A 15,982-nucleotide genomic window follows, 5' to 3' on the forward strand; every position below is an offset into this window, starting at 1 on the left:
AACTCCATCCTACTCTACCTAGATGGGCCTTCCCTTGGCAAGGGCTTGTGTGGGGTATGATCTGTGTGTCAATTCTCATTCTGTGTGGAGCCCAAGACCTACTGGAGGGCCTGCGTGCAGTCAGGCTCAGAGGAAAGTTGAGTGGTTCTCTCTTCAGGTACAAGGCTGCTGCTCCTGCTAGGATATCGGAAGCCATTTCATTTGTTCTAGACCAGGCAGTAGTCTGACAAACACCCTCTGATATGGTCAATACCCAAACTAGCAACTGAATGTACCCATTTTCCTAAGGTTGAAGAGGGATGACAATATCGGATGGCCTATTTCTGCTTTTTGTTTGCTTGGGTTGTTTTTTTTGTTTGTTTGTTTTTGGTAGGACACTGGTCGGTTGGGCATAACCAGTCCCATAAAGCCTGAAGCCCAATGCACTGTTTTGGTTCACAATGAGGTGTTTTTATTATCATTTCCCTCCGAAGTAGAAAAGATTTGGAAGCTTGGAAATCAAGAGTAATCAAGATACAGTAAGTCTGGAAGGCATTGAGATGCACAGCCGAGATTCCAGATGGACGGACAGAGAAGTCGACTGGACATGCCCCTCTTGGAAGAGCTGAGTTCAAGGCTGCTGGAGTTCAGAGAGGTTCTTCATTTCCATCGATGTCTGACCAGTGAGGACTCATCATTGACGACCTCAGGGTCACGGGGAGCATGTCGGCAGTGCACTGGGAGCAGCAGGAGGAGGATCAGAACCAGGAGGATGACTCCACACACGCTCATCAGGGCATAGGACACAATCCACAAGATGGGCTCATTCAGAGCCGGTGCTGGGACACAGCTGCTGGCTATGTCTCCCGTGGAAAAGGGCCCGGAAATCTCAGACACTGTGGTACCTGCAATCTCTGAGGAGACAGAAGGAGAAAGGCCTCAGTTGTAGGTCAAGAAACCCCACTGGCTTGGCTATTGAGTGTGCACTTAGGGACAGCTCAGGGGCAGTGTGCCCTCTGGGGTTCACGCTCCTCAGTATGTACTGCTGTGTGCCGGAATGATGGAGAACTGTGCAGAAGAAAACACACTGGTGCTCCCCAACTGGTGCTCTGTGGGTGACAGCACACTGGCCAGTGCCTTGAGGTACCACCAGGGCTGTGGTGTTCTCAGGAGTGAAGAGGAAGGAGGAGTGGGAAGCTCAAGGGAGGCCGCCAGGCATGGTTGGGGGAGGAGTCTCTTGGCAAGGTTAATTTGACCCCATGGAACACCGAGTGAGACCAACCTAGTCTTTTTGATATTTTGTTTGGTTTTCTTCCAACAGGGGTCTCACTCTATAGCCCAGGTTAAGATGGAACTTGCTATGTAGTTCAGGCTACCCTCGAACTTATGGCAGTCCTCCTGCTTCAGCTTCTGAGTGCTGGTATTAAAGGCGAATTACCACACCCAGCCCAACTCACTCTTAGTGGCTCCAAGACTTTCCTAGCCACCCTGGCTTAGGAGGGTCCCCTTCCTCCATCCTATGTCATATCTGAAGGACCATGAAGCAAAAGTGATCAGTTAGCAAACATTTGACTTGTGGCATAAACGGTGACAAAGAATGTCATGATGGTTTCTGCTAAAGACCCTGGTGTCAGAACACAGTCTACGAATAAAGCTGTGTGAGGAGATTTCTGAGCACTTGTGAGAAAACTCTAAGTATAAACAGACAAGAGTCTTGTAACCTCTGTTCCTCCATAATATGGAGTGTTCTTGGAATGTGCTTTGGTGCACCTCCCAGCTGTGAATAAGGGTGGGCTTACTTCAGATTACTCATTATTCAGAATGATGTGTGACTGTATATAGCCTAAACTTATGTGACCTGCCCTTGTGACTGTATACAACTTAAACTCAAGTGAACTTTGCTCACATGACCTTGCTTAATTCTCAGAATACCCTCAGAATATAAATGGATGCCCTGAATAAAGTGGGCTGTTGCATGAGACTTTAGTCCTCCTCATTTTTAGGCTCCACTCTCCCAGGTTCACTCTGCCTAACAGAGCAGCAACACCCTGGGAGAAACTGGAAGGAATTCTGGAAGCAAACATAGGGTGAAGCAGGGCACTGGGCTTGCCTCTTCCTCCAGGACTACAGCATCCCAAGGCTTTACTTGGGGGCAGAGAAAAGTGGAATAGAAAGTCCTTCTGACCACTCTCCCAGTTTTTGTGTCAAGCCCCCAAGACTTCCAATCTTGCCAAATATGAACTTTTTCACTTGAGGAAGAAAACAGAGTCAAAATGACAGTAAGATAATGGTCTTTAAAGAATGCCTTTGAAGGAGGAAGAAAAGACTTGGTTCCTTCGCAAAGACCATACTCTTTCTGGCCTGTGCAGATGCCATGGTAACAGCTTGTTTTTTTAAGCACCTGAGAAGAAAAACAAGTGAACATAGCCCTGCCAACACCCAAGCATGGTGGGATGCAGCCTCAGTTGATCCACACCCTCAGGGGTCCACAGTGGGAGGGATAGGAAGGTGGTATTAGCACACAACACTCAGGAGCAAAGTCAACCTGTCATTTCTTGTGGAAGTCGGTGTCTCCTGGCACCCAGCCACATTACTGTCCTGGATCACTCTTGGTTGGGCTACAGTGCTGGAATGGTGACTCAGTCTCTCATCTGGTATGCAAAAGCTGAAGCATTTCCTGCCCAGCCCCTTATGGAGGAGTGCCAAACTCTGCCCTACAGTGTCCAGAGGGAAATGACCCCACTCCATAGCAGGAAGGTAATACATATTTACAACAGAAACCTTACAAACAGAGGGAATTCAAACAGTCATAGATTCACCAGTCAGAACAATCAATACTAATATTGTTGAGTGTAACCTTTTTCTATGATAAAAAACATTATCATTAAATCTTAAGTCCAGTTATTTTGATGACTACATAAAAAGCCTTATTATGGACATGTAAATTGATGTTTCATTTTGATTTTCAACTATATTACTTCTGAGTGGAGAACTATTAGGGACTAGAGACAGTAGGTCAGAGGTAGTATGTTTGCTGAGCATGCAAGAGGCCCTGGGTTCAATCTTCAGAATTGCAGAAGAAAAAAAAAAAGAAAAAGAAAAGAAAAACTTTACTGGCCATTTGTATTTTCACTCTTCTGTTCTCACGGATTTGTATAAATCTTTCTGAAAATAAAATCTTTCTGACAGTAAAATCTTTCTTAGGTTGTGAATGTCTTTGCAAAGCAGGGCATTGTCTTCTACTTTGTAAATGAGATGTGTCAGCCAGTACATGGACGAAAGGGCACCTGCTCAGTCCACAGATGGCAATGCAGTAGGGCAGGAAGTAATCCAAAACCTCGTGAAACCACTTTTGCTTCCAGCCAAGATGGGGTCACAGGGACCAGCTTGACCTCCCACTTGAAACAAATGCAACAATGGGTGAGATGATACTTGGTGAAAAAAGATGAAAAACTAGGGAAGATTGCCCCAGAGCACTGCTTCTATCAGGAGCAGCAGGCAGAAGTCCAGGGAAACAGGCTGTAGGGTTTGCAGTGCAGGGTCATGCTGAGGAGACAGCCTTACCCAGAGACCAAGGGTCTCCAGAGGGTGAAGGACTCCTGGAGCCTTCAGTGGTCTTGCATCCACATTCAACCAACCACAGACTATTCCAGAAGAATAATGGCATCTAGTCTAAACATGTGCAGACTTTTTCTATTGTCATTATTTCCTGAACAACACAGTGTTCAGGAACACCAACTATTTACATAGTCCTAATACTGTGAGAAGTATGACATCACCTAGAGATGATCAAGTACAGGGTGGTACAGGGGTTCTATGGAGACACCATGCCACCTCACAGAGGGACCTGACCCTGTGTAAGGTGTGATGTCATCTAGATATGATGTTCCTATTCGGTGAAGACACTGTGCCATCTCACAGAAAGGGCCTGATACTGTTAAGTGTGACGTCATCTAGAGATGATGCAGGTATTGGACAGTGCTTGGTGTCTGTGGAAACAGTGGGGGCTCTTACAGGAAGGGCTTGTGCATCCTTGAGCATCCTTAGACACTGGTGTCTCCTAGGGTCCTGAATCTCATCCCTTGGGTTCTGAAAGATGCCAGCACTAATCAGAGACCCATGGGGGGGGGCACTGGAAAAGGATATGAAGTGTTCACTCAGGTCTGAGAGAACTGCACCAGTTTACAGGACAACAGATAGGGTATGGAGCAGGAGAGGGGCCTTTCTTCCACAGTGGAGGAAGTACTACTAACCACTGACCCAACAAAGTTCTGACTACCTGAAGAAGCCGAAAAGAAAGATCAGAAGCAAAAATTCTTTCTAAGCAACTTAGTCCTGACCCAGGACAAATCTCCAGTATTATTAAGAGCACAAAAATACTCAGTCCCTGACAAGGTGAAATTAGCACTGTGAGGCATCTAATTTATGCTGCCAAATGCAGAGTCTGTTCTTGGGGCTATGAGAGAATATCACAGACCAGAAGGCTTGCAAACAGCATGTAAGCAAACCCTGCCTAGCAATGGTTTCACGGTTTTTGGATGGCCAGCCTCTGTGTTTTCATGTGGGGAAGGAGTAAGAGATTTTGCTAAAGCTCTTTTGTAAGGTTACAGTCACAGAGGTTCTACCTTCATGCTGCGAGATGTCTTGTGTTGGATCTTAGGCTCCCATAGAGGAATCCTGGAGGGTAATGAACATTCAGTCTATAGAACACAGTACATACAGCAAGGAGATGGAACCCATCATTTATAGTTCACACAGAGAAGAAGGGAAATACAGTTTATAAAGAGGAATTTTAGCCAGAAACCTCAGATAAGTTCAGTTGCACACAGGATATTATGACCTCGATTATCACATATTCTAATGAAGAAGTTGGAGGAATATTTTATACAACACAGACACAGAAGATGTTGGAAGACCTAAGTCACACTCCCTGGTACAATCTATAAGATAAAAAACACATTGGCGTTACTAATGGCAGATGCACTATAGAAAAAGACCAATCAGAGATGAACAGATGACTTGGTAGTTAAGACCACTGGTTATTCTTGAAGAGAACCTAGGTTCAATTTCCAGTGTCCACATGACACCTCACAAACATCTGTAACTCTAGCTCCAGGGGATCCAACACTGTCTTCTGGCCTCTGCGGACAGTGCACACATGTGGCGCACATACATATACACTGCTGTGGATATCACTCTATATAAATAAAACACTGATGGCCAGTGACCAGGCAGGAAGTATAGGCGGGACAAGGAGAGAGGAGAATTGGGGAAACAGGAAGAAGAAAGAAGAGACACTGCAGCCACCGCCAGGACAAGCAGCATGTAAAGACGCCGGTAAGCCACCAGCCATGTGGCAAGGTATAGATTTATAGAAATGGGTTAATTTAAGCTAAAAGAACAGTTAGCAAGAAGCCTGCCACGGCCATACAGTCTATAAGTAATATAAGTGTCTGAGTGATTATTTTATATGTGGATTGTGGGACTTGGTGGAACCTGGAGAGAAGCCCTCCAGCAACAATACGCAGATAAAACACCCATAAAGAATAAAAAGAAATCTTTTGAAAGGACTGATCAAATTAAAGAAATTACAACAGAAACTAAGTGAATTGACACACAGAAGACTGGAAAACCAACAGAGAGAACATCAGTGCACACGCATCAGGCTGCTAAATCATGTAATTAAAGGGCCCAAAGAAGGGCAGAAAACCAAAAAGAAGAAACAGTAACTAAAAATTTTCAGAATTTAATGTGAACTATATATAAATTCATAGACTGCAGAGCACACACGCACATGTGTCACACACACACACACACACACACACACACACACACACACAGAGGATACCCTCATCCCCAGTGAAGGACTGGGAAGGGAGTGGCCGGGTCCAGTGGAAGAATGAGGGGAGGACTTGATTCAGGACAGTGCATGCACATGTGAGACTACCAGACTGTCTCAGTAATATGAACCATTAATACAAGTTAATAACAATTCCAGAAAGGTGTTTAATCTCAGCCACACAGGTCAGGGGACCAACTCTAGAACTCTTCCTCAAGTTCAAAGCCTGTATTTGTCTGTGTTTTTCATGTACATGATATGCATATAATAGAAAGACAAAAATAACAAAACCCAAGACCCCCCAAAACAAAAAACAAACCTCTCAACAAAATCAACTTTTCTTCATCTTACATGGTGTTACTTTAAAGTCAGAAGTTGAAGGTATGTGTTAAGTCTTGCAAACCTGGGACAGGGCTAACTGAGGTATCCTTTAACATATGAAAGTGGATGCTGGTGCTCCCACTGTCATTCAGTACCTGTGGCTCCTCCCAGCACTTTCTGCCCCGCCCCCACCCTAAAGCTCTTCACCCTAGGGACGGGGCTTCAGGTTCTCTTCCCCCAGCTTTCTTGTCCCAGGCTGCCTTTCTTGCTCTCCCTCCCCCTCTCTTCTATTATGGTCCAGTTTAGTTCGCTGGTCATGATCAGCCTGGACTCTTCCCTCTGCCTGCTTTCTCCCTCATATCTATATCATAAAAGTCTTCTCCACACTTCAGGAGTAGTCATTGTCCTCCTCTTATTTCATTCATCATGGTGTTTTAAGATTTTGGGGGAAGCACCCATCTCAAGTAGTCAGACATAATGCATTAGTTAGAAACAACTCCATGCTCACAAGTACAGTGGGCTCTGCTACACTGGAGGAAGGTGGATTTCAAACTGAGGCTGAGGCTCATTTAGTGTCAAGCTTGCCTAGCATGCAGGAAGCCCTGGGCTCCATGCCCAGGACCACCTAAGCTGGTGTGGTGTACACATCTGCAAACCCAGCACTGGGGACGCAGGAAGATAAGAAGTTGTAGGTCATCCTAGGCCACATAGGGAGGTTGGACTTACCTTCCCAAAAACAGTAACAAAAGTTATTTTCTGGATGTTATTTTCTAGAATGAGCCTTCACTTCACAGGTGTTTGCGCATCTGTTAGACACACTAATTGTGCTGTGAAGCTGACTTGACTTTGCTATGTTGGACTTACTTATGAGAGGACACCATCCATCGCAGGGAAGGGAGTGAACTCTGGCTTCAGATCCCTGCTCCTTGTTCAGGACTGTGCCATTTGGCTTAACAGCACTGTCTGCTCTGTTCTCAGCTAACTGCTCTGACTTTCACTTTCCTTGTCTGTAAAATGGGGGCATAACTGCCCCTGTAAGTGACAGTGTTGGAAGAATAGGTAAGTTAGCAGATGTTAAATGTGTGTACATGGTGCCTGGGGTACATGTCAGTGCTAGGTGATGGTCAATTGTTACTATGTTGTTATTTTAATTGTTTTATCAATGTCTTGAGTTAAAATTTTTTGATCATTAATCTTTTTTAATTAAGAGATTTTCTATTCGTTTTACATATCAACCACAGATTCCCCTGTCCTCCCTCCTCCCACCCTGTGAGTTAAAATTTTAATTGTTTGTTTTCTCTGTTGTTCTCAGAAGGTCATGACCTGGTTGATAATGAATGCCTGGGAGGATATATCACTTTACTAAGGATGATGATTATGCTGTTCAGATCCCCTGCCCCCATGAGACACAAAATGAAACAAAGTGCCCCACCAAACTGAAGATCTGTGATCAAGACATTTTGTGCAAATGCCTGCTTCACTTGGAAGAATACTCTGTAGTAGGAAGGGTTCTGGACCCAAGGCCAGTCTCTTTCTCTCTCTCTCTTGCTCCCTGCCCTTTCATTCCTTTTTGAGATACAGTTTCTCATGGGGATCTCTGGCTAGTCACCACATCTCAGGAATCCTCCTGTCCTCCCCACATCCCCAGAGCTGGGATTACAGGCACACACTACCATATCTCCTTTTTACATGAGTGCTGAGGTCTTAATGCTTGCATGACAAGCACTTTCTTTACTGAATAAGCCACCTCCTACGCCCCAGGGCCAGTATTCTCCGAAGTAGGTGTAAAAGGCACAGATTATCCATAGAACTCAGGGTTTTCAACTGTACAATGTGGAGCCAGAAGAGCCTGGCCCATGGCTTTATGGTTCTCAGTTTGGTGTCTTTGACAATATTCTAAATAGATAAGCACAGGCATATCTCTAAGACTCATCTTCACACTACTCTCCCTATTTTTAAACATGAGCTGTACCAGATGATCCACTTTCAACCTGCAGCAAGAAAAATTCCATGGAATGACTGCCACAATCCACGATGTGTTTCAAGTTGTATGAGTTGCAATCTATATAGCTCTTGGGTGCTAAATGTCTCCATCTATAAAAAGAGATGGATGGTATTTCAGAAGCCCTGGAGGCATTAAGACACCAGAGCTGTCAATTTAACACTATCATTATTATCTGCTTAGCTGCAGATGCTTGGACAAGGCAATATGGAGGCAGCTGAAGGGGCCCCAGAACCCAGAGTATCTGTTCAGGGGGATGCCAGAGACTTGGGAGGGTCAGTTCCACATTGCTCCACATTCTCCATCTAATTTGCATGGCTCTGCTTGGGATCCACATTGGGGTTCCCAGCAGGATGCGGGATTGGCACTGGCACATGCAGCAGAAGAAAGTTGTCTGGGGAAAGGCTCAGATGGCAAAGAGTTGCTGAGCAAGCATAAGGACCCGAATTTGATTCCTAGAACCAAAGAAACAAAAATGCCCATTGTGGTGGCCTGCTGTTGTAATCCCAGTGCTGGAGAGACAGATAGGTGGATCCCTGGGGATGGGTGAACAGTCAGCCTAGCCTGCTTGGTGAGTTCCAGACCAATGAGAGACCCTGTCTCAAAGAACAAGATGGAGAATGACAGAGAAAGACACCTGAAGTTGACCTCTGGCCTCCACATGAACCCATGTGCACATGCATCAGCACTCACACACCCACACGTGCACACTTATATACAACCTCCGGCTTACGTACACACAAAAAGAAAAGGAGACTGGGCACCTTTCCCCAAATCACCATGGCCACCCTGATGTACTCCAGGAAAACAAGCCAGAAAGTCCACAAAGTCAGTCTTGGAGAAGCTCTTGGAGTCCCAGGGATTCTGGCAAAGGGCTTCTGCTCCCTGTTCCCTGCTCCCCTATGGCAACGCTCAGTGAACCCTATAAACTAAGAGCCGTGCAAAATTATAAAGCCAAAATAAAGGCACTGGGAAATAGTAGAAGCTTCTATAACTATAAAAAGCTTTTGACTCCACCAGTTTGGTTGGCTCTGTGGGGAACTTACTCCTGTTCTAACAGACAGGAGGCTAACTGCAGCTCCCACTATTTATTCATTTAGTTAGTTCCTGAGGGTTGAACACTGGGCCTTGGATCTGCTAAGCATGTGCTTCATCACTGAGCTATCTTGTCAGTATTGTTTTGTAAAGAGACAGTCTTGCAATGTTAAGGAGGCTAGCTCCAAACTCCTGGCTTGAGGGATGCCCCTGCCTTGGCTTTTCAAGTAGCAGAGACTATGGGTGTGGACCAGTGTGCTCAGATCCACCCTCCGGTTTTAAACACGCAGCAGGGTGTAGAAGAGTCATTTCCTAACCTGAAGTTCACAGGAGAGCTAGAGTCTCCATGTCCAGGAAGGGTGGGTGATGCTGTGGTTGTTTTCCCAGGGTTTCGTGTGACCACCACCATTGTGGAGCAGGGTGGCCGTGGTGACAGACCTCATCCAGCAATCATGGCAGCAAACAGACCTCTATGAAAGATAGGTCTATGGACACAGTCTGCTACCATGTGAGGGGGAAAGGCCATGGGACCTCACAAGCCCTTCACCAACCCCCACCCCTAACCTTTCCCCAAGATTTCAAACCCCACTCCATTCTGTGCAGCCATAGGTGATATATATATATATATATATATATAATATTATATAATACAATATAAGTATATATTATATACAAGGTAAAAGACCAACTAGGGTTGGGGCTTTTCTTTTTCTGTTTTTGATTTATATCATCCCCTCCCCCTCTTCCCTTCAATACCTCCCATGCTGGACTCCCCATACTGCTTCTCTCAGATTCTTGGCCTCTTTTTAAAAACTATCAGTTGCACGCATACATAAATGAATAAATATATGAGTACAACTTGCTGAGTTCATTTAGTGTTGTTCATATGTATCAGAGCTGACCACCTGGGAGTGGATGACCCATCAGGGGGCTCATCTCTAGAGAAGACTGATTCTCCCTCTCTCAGCAGCCAGTAATCTCCTATAACTCTTCATCCAGGGCTGTGACCTGGTGGGATTTCCCCCATCCACATTAGCTCGTCAATGGTGCTGCTCCCATGGGTTGTCCATGCTTCTGTGAGCGACACCAATAAACTCATTAATGTATCATGTTGGACTTGATGGGAGCTGTCTTTGGTCTGTCTATTCCCTCTCTATTTGGCATAGACATTTTTACATCTCCTTTGGAAAGTCACACTGCAAGAAACTTGACCTCAAACACCAAGGAAGTAGGTGTTAGAGCCACAATGCCTATGAAAGACTGGGTTATCAGTGAAGAGTCCTGGCTGCCTCTGGTCTGGACTCTGAATTGCCACAGTCAGGGGTAGAGACCCTGAAGTTCTCATGAGTACTCAAGAGAGACTTAAAAACCCCAAAAAGTATTTTTTATGTTAAAATGCACCACAGGCAAAGTTTAAAAAACTTACAACTGAGACATGAATCACAGCATTTTAGACAATAATCACCTTTTGAGACTTTTATCAGGGAAACTGTTTATAGAAAAGAGAACACAGATGTGCAAGAAGCTGTTCGCTCGCTTCCCTTCTGGGTTTGTATAATTGGATGAAGATGGCAGTTTAATAAAATTATGCAATCGTTCAGTGATATGCTATTTTAATTTTTTTGTGTTTGTGCATGTGTGTGGGTTTGTGTTCATGTGTGTGTTGGTGCACAAGAGCACTACACACTAGTGTGTGTGTGTGTGTGTGTGTGTGTGTGTATGTATGTATGTATGTGTATACAGATACCTGTGAAAGCCAGAAGAGGGCATCAGAGCCTCCAGAGCTGAAGTTACAGTTAACTGTGAGTCTTCCTGTATAGGAACCAAACTCCAGTCCTCTGATAGAGTAGTAATTACTTTTAATTTTGTGCTATGTCTCTAAACGGTTTATTAGATAATCTGGATAGTATACTCAGACAATGTGGTATGACGTAGCAGTTAAAGAGAGTATTAACACAGAACATTTAGAACATACATTATTTAGCAAAGAGATCAAGTTGACAAGGAATACACACAGTTCCATAACAGTAACATAAATTGAAAATAAAGTCAATTAACTAAGTAAAGTATGTTTTGCCACACACCTGTCTTAGTTTTACTTCTGTTGCTGTGAAAAAATGTCCTGACAAAACTTCATGGAGCAAGGGTTTCTTCTGCCACTGTTTAGGGTCACAGTCCATTATTTTAGGGAGTTGAGACAAAGACTTGAAGCACCTGGTCATATCATATCCACAGTCAAGAGCAGAAAGAGAATGAATTCATGCATGTCTATTCATATGTAACTTACACAGTCCAGGACTGAAACCAAGGGAATGGTACCACCCACAATGCCTTCCCACCTGAATCAATGTAATCAAGACAATCTCCCACAGGACAACCTGACCTAGAGAATCTCTTGTGATACGTTCTCTTCTCTGGTGATTGTAGGTTGTGTCAAATTGACAATGAATCACCACCAATTCTACAATAGACAGAATTGGGGATAAGATGCTTTTCCATTTGAGATCCATTTCCTGATATTTAACCCATGTAGTCTCCTCCTCCACACTGCAGAACCAACAGAACACGTCATAAACAGTAGCACTACCACTGAAACTGGGCTACAGAAAGTCTTAAGCTTATGTCTTAAGGGTTTCGTGGTACCCTCTTGTGGACAACTCATTCAGAGAGGACCAGGTGCTATTCTGAGGACACTCAGGTAAGTTGTGGTGATGCCCTCATGGCAATGAGCAGGGACTCTTGCCAACAACCACAGGAGTGAACTTGGAAGCAGCATCTGCAGACGTCGGATGGCTGCAGGTGATGATCAGACTCAGAGCCAGACCCAGTCAGCTCAACCAGTCTCTATGCCTGATCCTTGGAAACTGCAGGAGGAACCACAGTAAAGAGCAGCCACATTCAGGGAAAGCTATTAGGAAGAAACAGATGTCTAATACAACATGCTTACACCTGTCTGATAAAATAATAGATGTGCAGTAATCATAAGAAGAATCCATATGCACTGAGGGAGGGGTATTAGCTACATCTATGACAAGCTTTTGAAGAAAATGTGATTAGAAAAATCTCTTAGGTTAGATTTTCTGTAAGTGTGCATGCCTTATGCACACGTAGCACTCTGTGTCTGTGGGTCCTAATCTGTGAATTCAAACAATCTTAGATGGAAAGTATTTGAAAAGAAGTGCCTGGATGCAGTTCGTCATGTCCTCACTGTTCCCTGAACAAGAAGAACAGGAACCATTTACATGGCATTTGCATTGTATCACATTACTAGAGATATAGAAATGGTTTAAAGTATTTGGGTGGTGAGAATGAGCTACCTGTCATACAGCATCCTTTTGCACAGAGGACTTGAGCATCCATGGACACTGATACTTGAGAGGTGTTCTGGGAACCATCTCCCAAGGGTACTGGGAGATGAAGGAATGCTTTCTAGAATTTAAAGTATTATATAATTAAGAATGAAAAAAACGATAAAGAAAGACAGAATGTCTAGTCCATTTCTCATAGGGCTTCAGAGCTTGGCTGTTGTAACGGCAGGCCCCAGGGAAGGAATTGCTCTGATAGCTGAATAATTTGTGTTGAAGAGGAGACAGATATCAGGGTATCTTCTCACAGCTGGTGAGATCAAGTGTGTAAGTGCCAAGACCTTAAATCTATTTCTTAAACACCATTAAGAAAAAAAAACTTGTATTATAACAACAAACATAGTTCAGAGTAAAATCAATACAGCTGTGTTGCCCCACTGTGAAACAATGTGAAATCACATCCAGCAGTGGTCTATTCAGACAACATACTGTTATCATACTCCGGGCAGCGTTATGTGCACACAATGCCAGCTGCTGCAAAGGGAGCCCCTGGTTTAATAGCATTTTATATGGGAACAAGATTTGTGGGAAAGAAAGCTAAGATAACCTTAAACTTCTGAACAGCTGAGATTATAAACACATGTCATTACATCCATTTTATGCTGTTCATTGTGGTCAGGCTTGAACCTGGGCTTCCTGTATCCTAGGCAGGCACTTTACACCAAGTTACATATCGCATTCAACCCTCAAAACTTTTGATTTTTTGAAACAGGTCCTTACTCAGATTCACTCAAGGCAATCCTTCTGCCTCAGCCTCCTGAGTTCTGGGATTATAGGCATGACCCACCACACTCAGTTTGCAAACATTTTCCTCGTCCCTTGAAAGGCTATTTTGAAACCCTGTAGCCATCCCAACCACCATCCCGGATACAGGCTCTCCTTCCTCTCTCTCCAGCAACCGGATCACATGCTGAGATCTTCAGTTGCCTCCTCTTGGGCAGCTTGAGCTGCTTGTCACCAGTACCTAGTTTTTTATGGCACCAGGTGTTATGTGAGCCCTACCTGGAGCAGCTGTCAATTTGGAGGTTGCTTCTCTACCCCAGCAGCTTCCTGTGGAGTTCCACTCTAGACTCTGCAGGGTAGCTCTGCTGCAGCTTCTCACAGTACTCCACCCAACATGTTTTGAAACAGCTTCCACAGACCTCTACTTGTTTTCTAACGAAGACCCAGATTCTCATGAACTCTTCCCTTTATTAATTTTGCACCAACCGTCAAAACATTGTAATCCATGGCTTCAGACACAGTGTAATGGACATGAGCTTAGTCTGCTTGAGCCTCTGGGTTTCATTCCCAGAACCCCCCAGAATAAAATCAAAGTGTAATTCAGCAGCAAGGTTCATGGGCATTTTTATTTCTTGTGTGGGAAGTGATTTTTCAGTGCAACCACAGTGACTAGCACTCTCCAAGAACCTGCTGTGTGCCTGAAGCTAGAAGAGTTGTATGTGTGCTGAGCCTGGTGGTGCAGCTGTAATCTCAGCTCGATGGGAGGCCGAGGCACAAGGATCCCAAGTTCAAAGCCTGCCTGAGCAACTTATGGAGATGCAGTTTTGGAGTTTAAAAGGCTAAGAAGTAAAGGACTGAAGATATAGTTCAGTGGTAGGTATTACCCTAGCATGTGTACATACCTTCGTTCAACCTCCAATATTACACACACACACACACACATACACACACACACACACACACACACACACACACACACACACACACACACCTCATTTCACCTTTCAACAAGCCCAAGAGCCATTTCAGTGGTAAGATCTGGTCACTGGAAATGAGTACAGGTTAAATGGTCCAATAGCAACCAGCAAACCACTATGACTGTTCCAGGTGGGCACATTTACCAAGGCCCTCTTTTTAGGGAGCTCCTGTGCCATGCAAGCCACACTTACCTGCACAGGGACTCGCTGCAAAGCCCACCCTCTTCCGAGCTCTGTCAAAGACCACGTAGAAGCCCTCCATCACGGTGGCACCAATCACCAGTGCGTTTGTGGAAGAGGAGATACCAAAACGGTAACACTCATAATTGAGACCAGCTCCCATCATGGGCTGAATGTAGAGCTGTTTGTTGAAGAATCATGGGAAAGACACAGGACAAAGCATGGATTAGACACGAGCATAAAACTGGGGGTCCCACTCTGCTCAGAGCCCCGCAAAGGTCAAGGGAGACAGAGACAATGATATAATCCCAGGCATCTTGGACATGAGATCAAAAGTGTCTCAGTAGACTTTATTTTTTTAAAGATTTATTTACTTATTATGTATACAGTGTTCTGTTTGCATGTACCCCTGCAGGACAGAAGAGGGCACCAGATCTCATTACGGATGGTTGTGGGCCACCATGTGGTTGCTGGGAATTGAACTCAGGACCTCTGGAGGAGCAGTCAGTGCTCTTAACCTCTGAGCCATCTCTTCAGCCCCAAGATTTTTATTTTTAATTTCAACCAAGTGTATATGTTTGTGTGTTGTGTGTGAGAGTGTAGGGTTTTTGTGTGTGTGTGTGTGTGTGTGCGCGCGCGCGCGCGTGAGTGTGGGTTTCTGTGTGTGTGAGTGTGCATGTGTGTGCTCACTCTAGGGGACTGTCTGCAGTAGCTGTCTTGCACTATTAGACTGTCAGGAAGTACTACCTCAAGCGAGGAGTTACTCCCCTCTTCCCTAGAGTCTGGAGCCCTTAGCCTAGAGGAGGGCCTTGGAAAATGTGTGTTAAATGAATGTGCACGGTGAAACTTGATCAGTGTTAAATAGAGCAACTTCTAGGAGGGCCCCACTTAAATCAGGAAAAGGTGCAGGACCATACGCTTAGTTCCCACAGCAACACCTGGACCTAAGGTTTTGGAGGTTGCCCATGGGAAGCAGCTGACAGACAGCAGTGACCAGATGCCACCCAGAGCGTGTTTGCATCTGTTAGTTGGTCCCTTTGTGTCCCTTCCAGGAAGAACTCCAGATAATGGACTTGGGAAACAAAAGCAGGCAAACTTGAATATAAGGTTAATCTGGCACGCATAGTGTGACACTGCCTAAAATAAAAGAATTTAATAAAATTAAAAAAAAATAAAATAAAAATAGCTAAAATAAATAAAAATTTAAAAATAAAAATAAAATAAAGTTAAAGAATTCCAGACCATACATTTTGTATATAACCTATGAGAACACTTAATCTTGCTGAATCTCAGAAAAAAAAAAACCAAAAACATATTTGCCTACCTTAAACCAAAGTAGCATCAACAGAAAACTGGCAGTATTTCAACTGAGAGTAAGCACATTTTCAAGGGTGTATGAATTTCCTTCTAAGTATGAAACTTAGAATTTCCTGTTGGGCTAGAGGATGTTTTAAATAAAAAAAAAAAAAAGTGTGTGTGTGTATGCGTGTGCCCAAAGCTCTGTCCTAAGAGTCCGGTGACAGGAACCCTGAATCAGACTTCCCTAGATTCCAGGCAGAGG

The 15,982-nt window shown here is 44.4% G+C and overlaps 1 protein-coding gene across 3 annotated transcripts in view; it reads right to left on the reverse strand.

The window, feature by feature from the left end:
• Window positions 1-428: 428 nt before the first annotated feature.
• Window positions 429-15,982, reverse strand: part of Bace2 (beta-secretase 2) — an 81,700-nt gene continuing 66,146 nt past the window's right edge. For 2 of the 3 annotated variants that reach the window (XM_037209602.1, XM_028879922.2), the window contains 2 exons: window positions 14,434-14,602; window positions 429-893 (listed from right to left, as the gene is read on the reverse strand). In XM_037209602.1, coding sequence (XP_037065497.1) covers window positions 640-893; window positions 14,434-14,602 — 423 coding nt within the window. In that variant the 3' untranslated portion in view covers window positions 429-639. Of the gene's footprint in view, window positions 894-11,260; window positions 11,391-14,433; window positions 14,603-15,982 lie in introns of all 3 variants that reach the window. The other variant, XR_005092486.1, reaches the window with a different exon arrangement.

The sequence above is a fragment of the Peromyscus leucopus genome, chromosome 12 (assembly GCF_004664715.2).
Source record: "Peromyscus leucopus breed LL Stock chromosome 12, UCI_PerLeu_2.1, whole genome shotgun sequence".
Lineage (NCBI taxonomy): Eukaryota > Metazoa > Chordata > Mammalia > Rodentia > Cricetidae > Peromyscus > Peromyscus leucopus.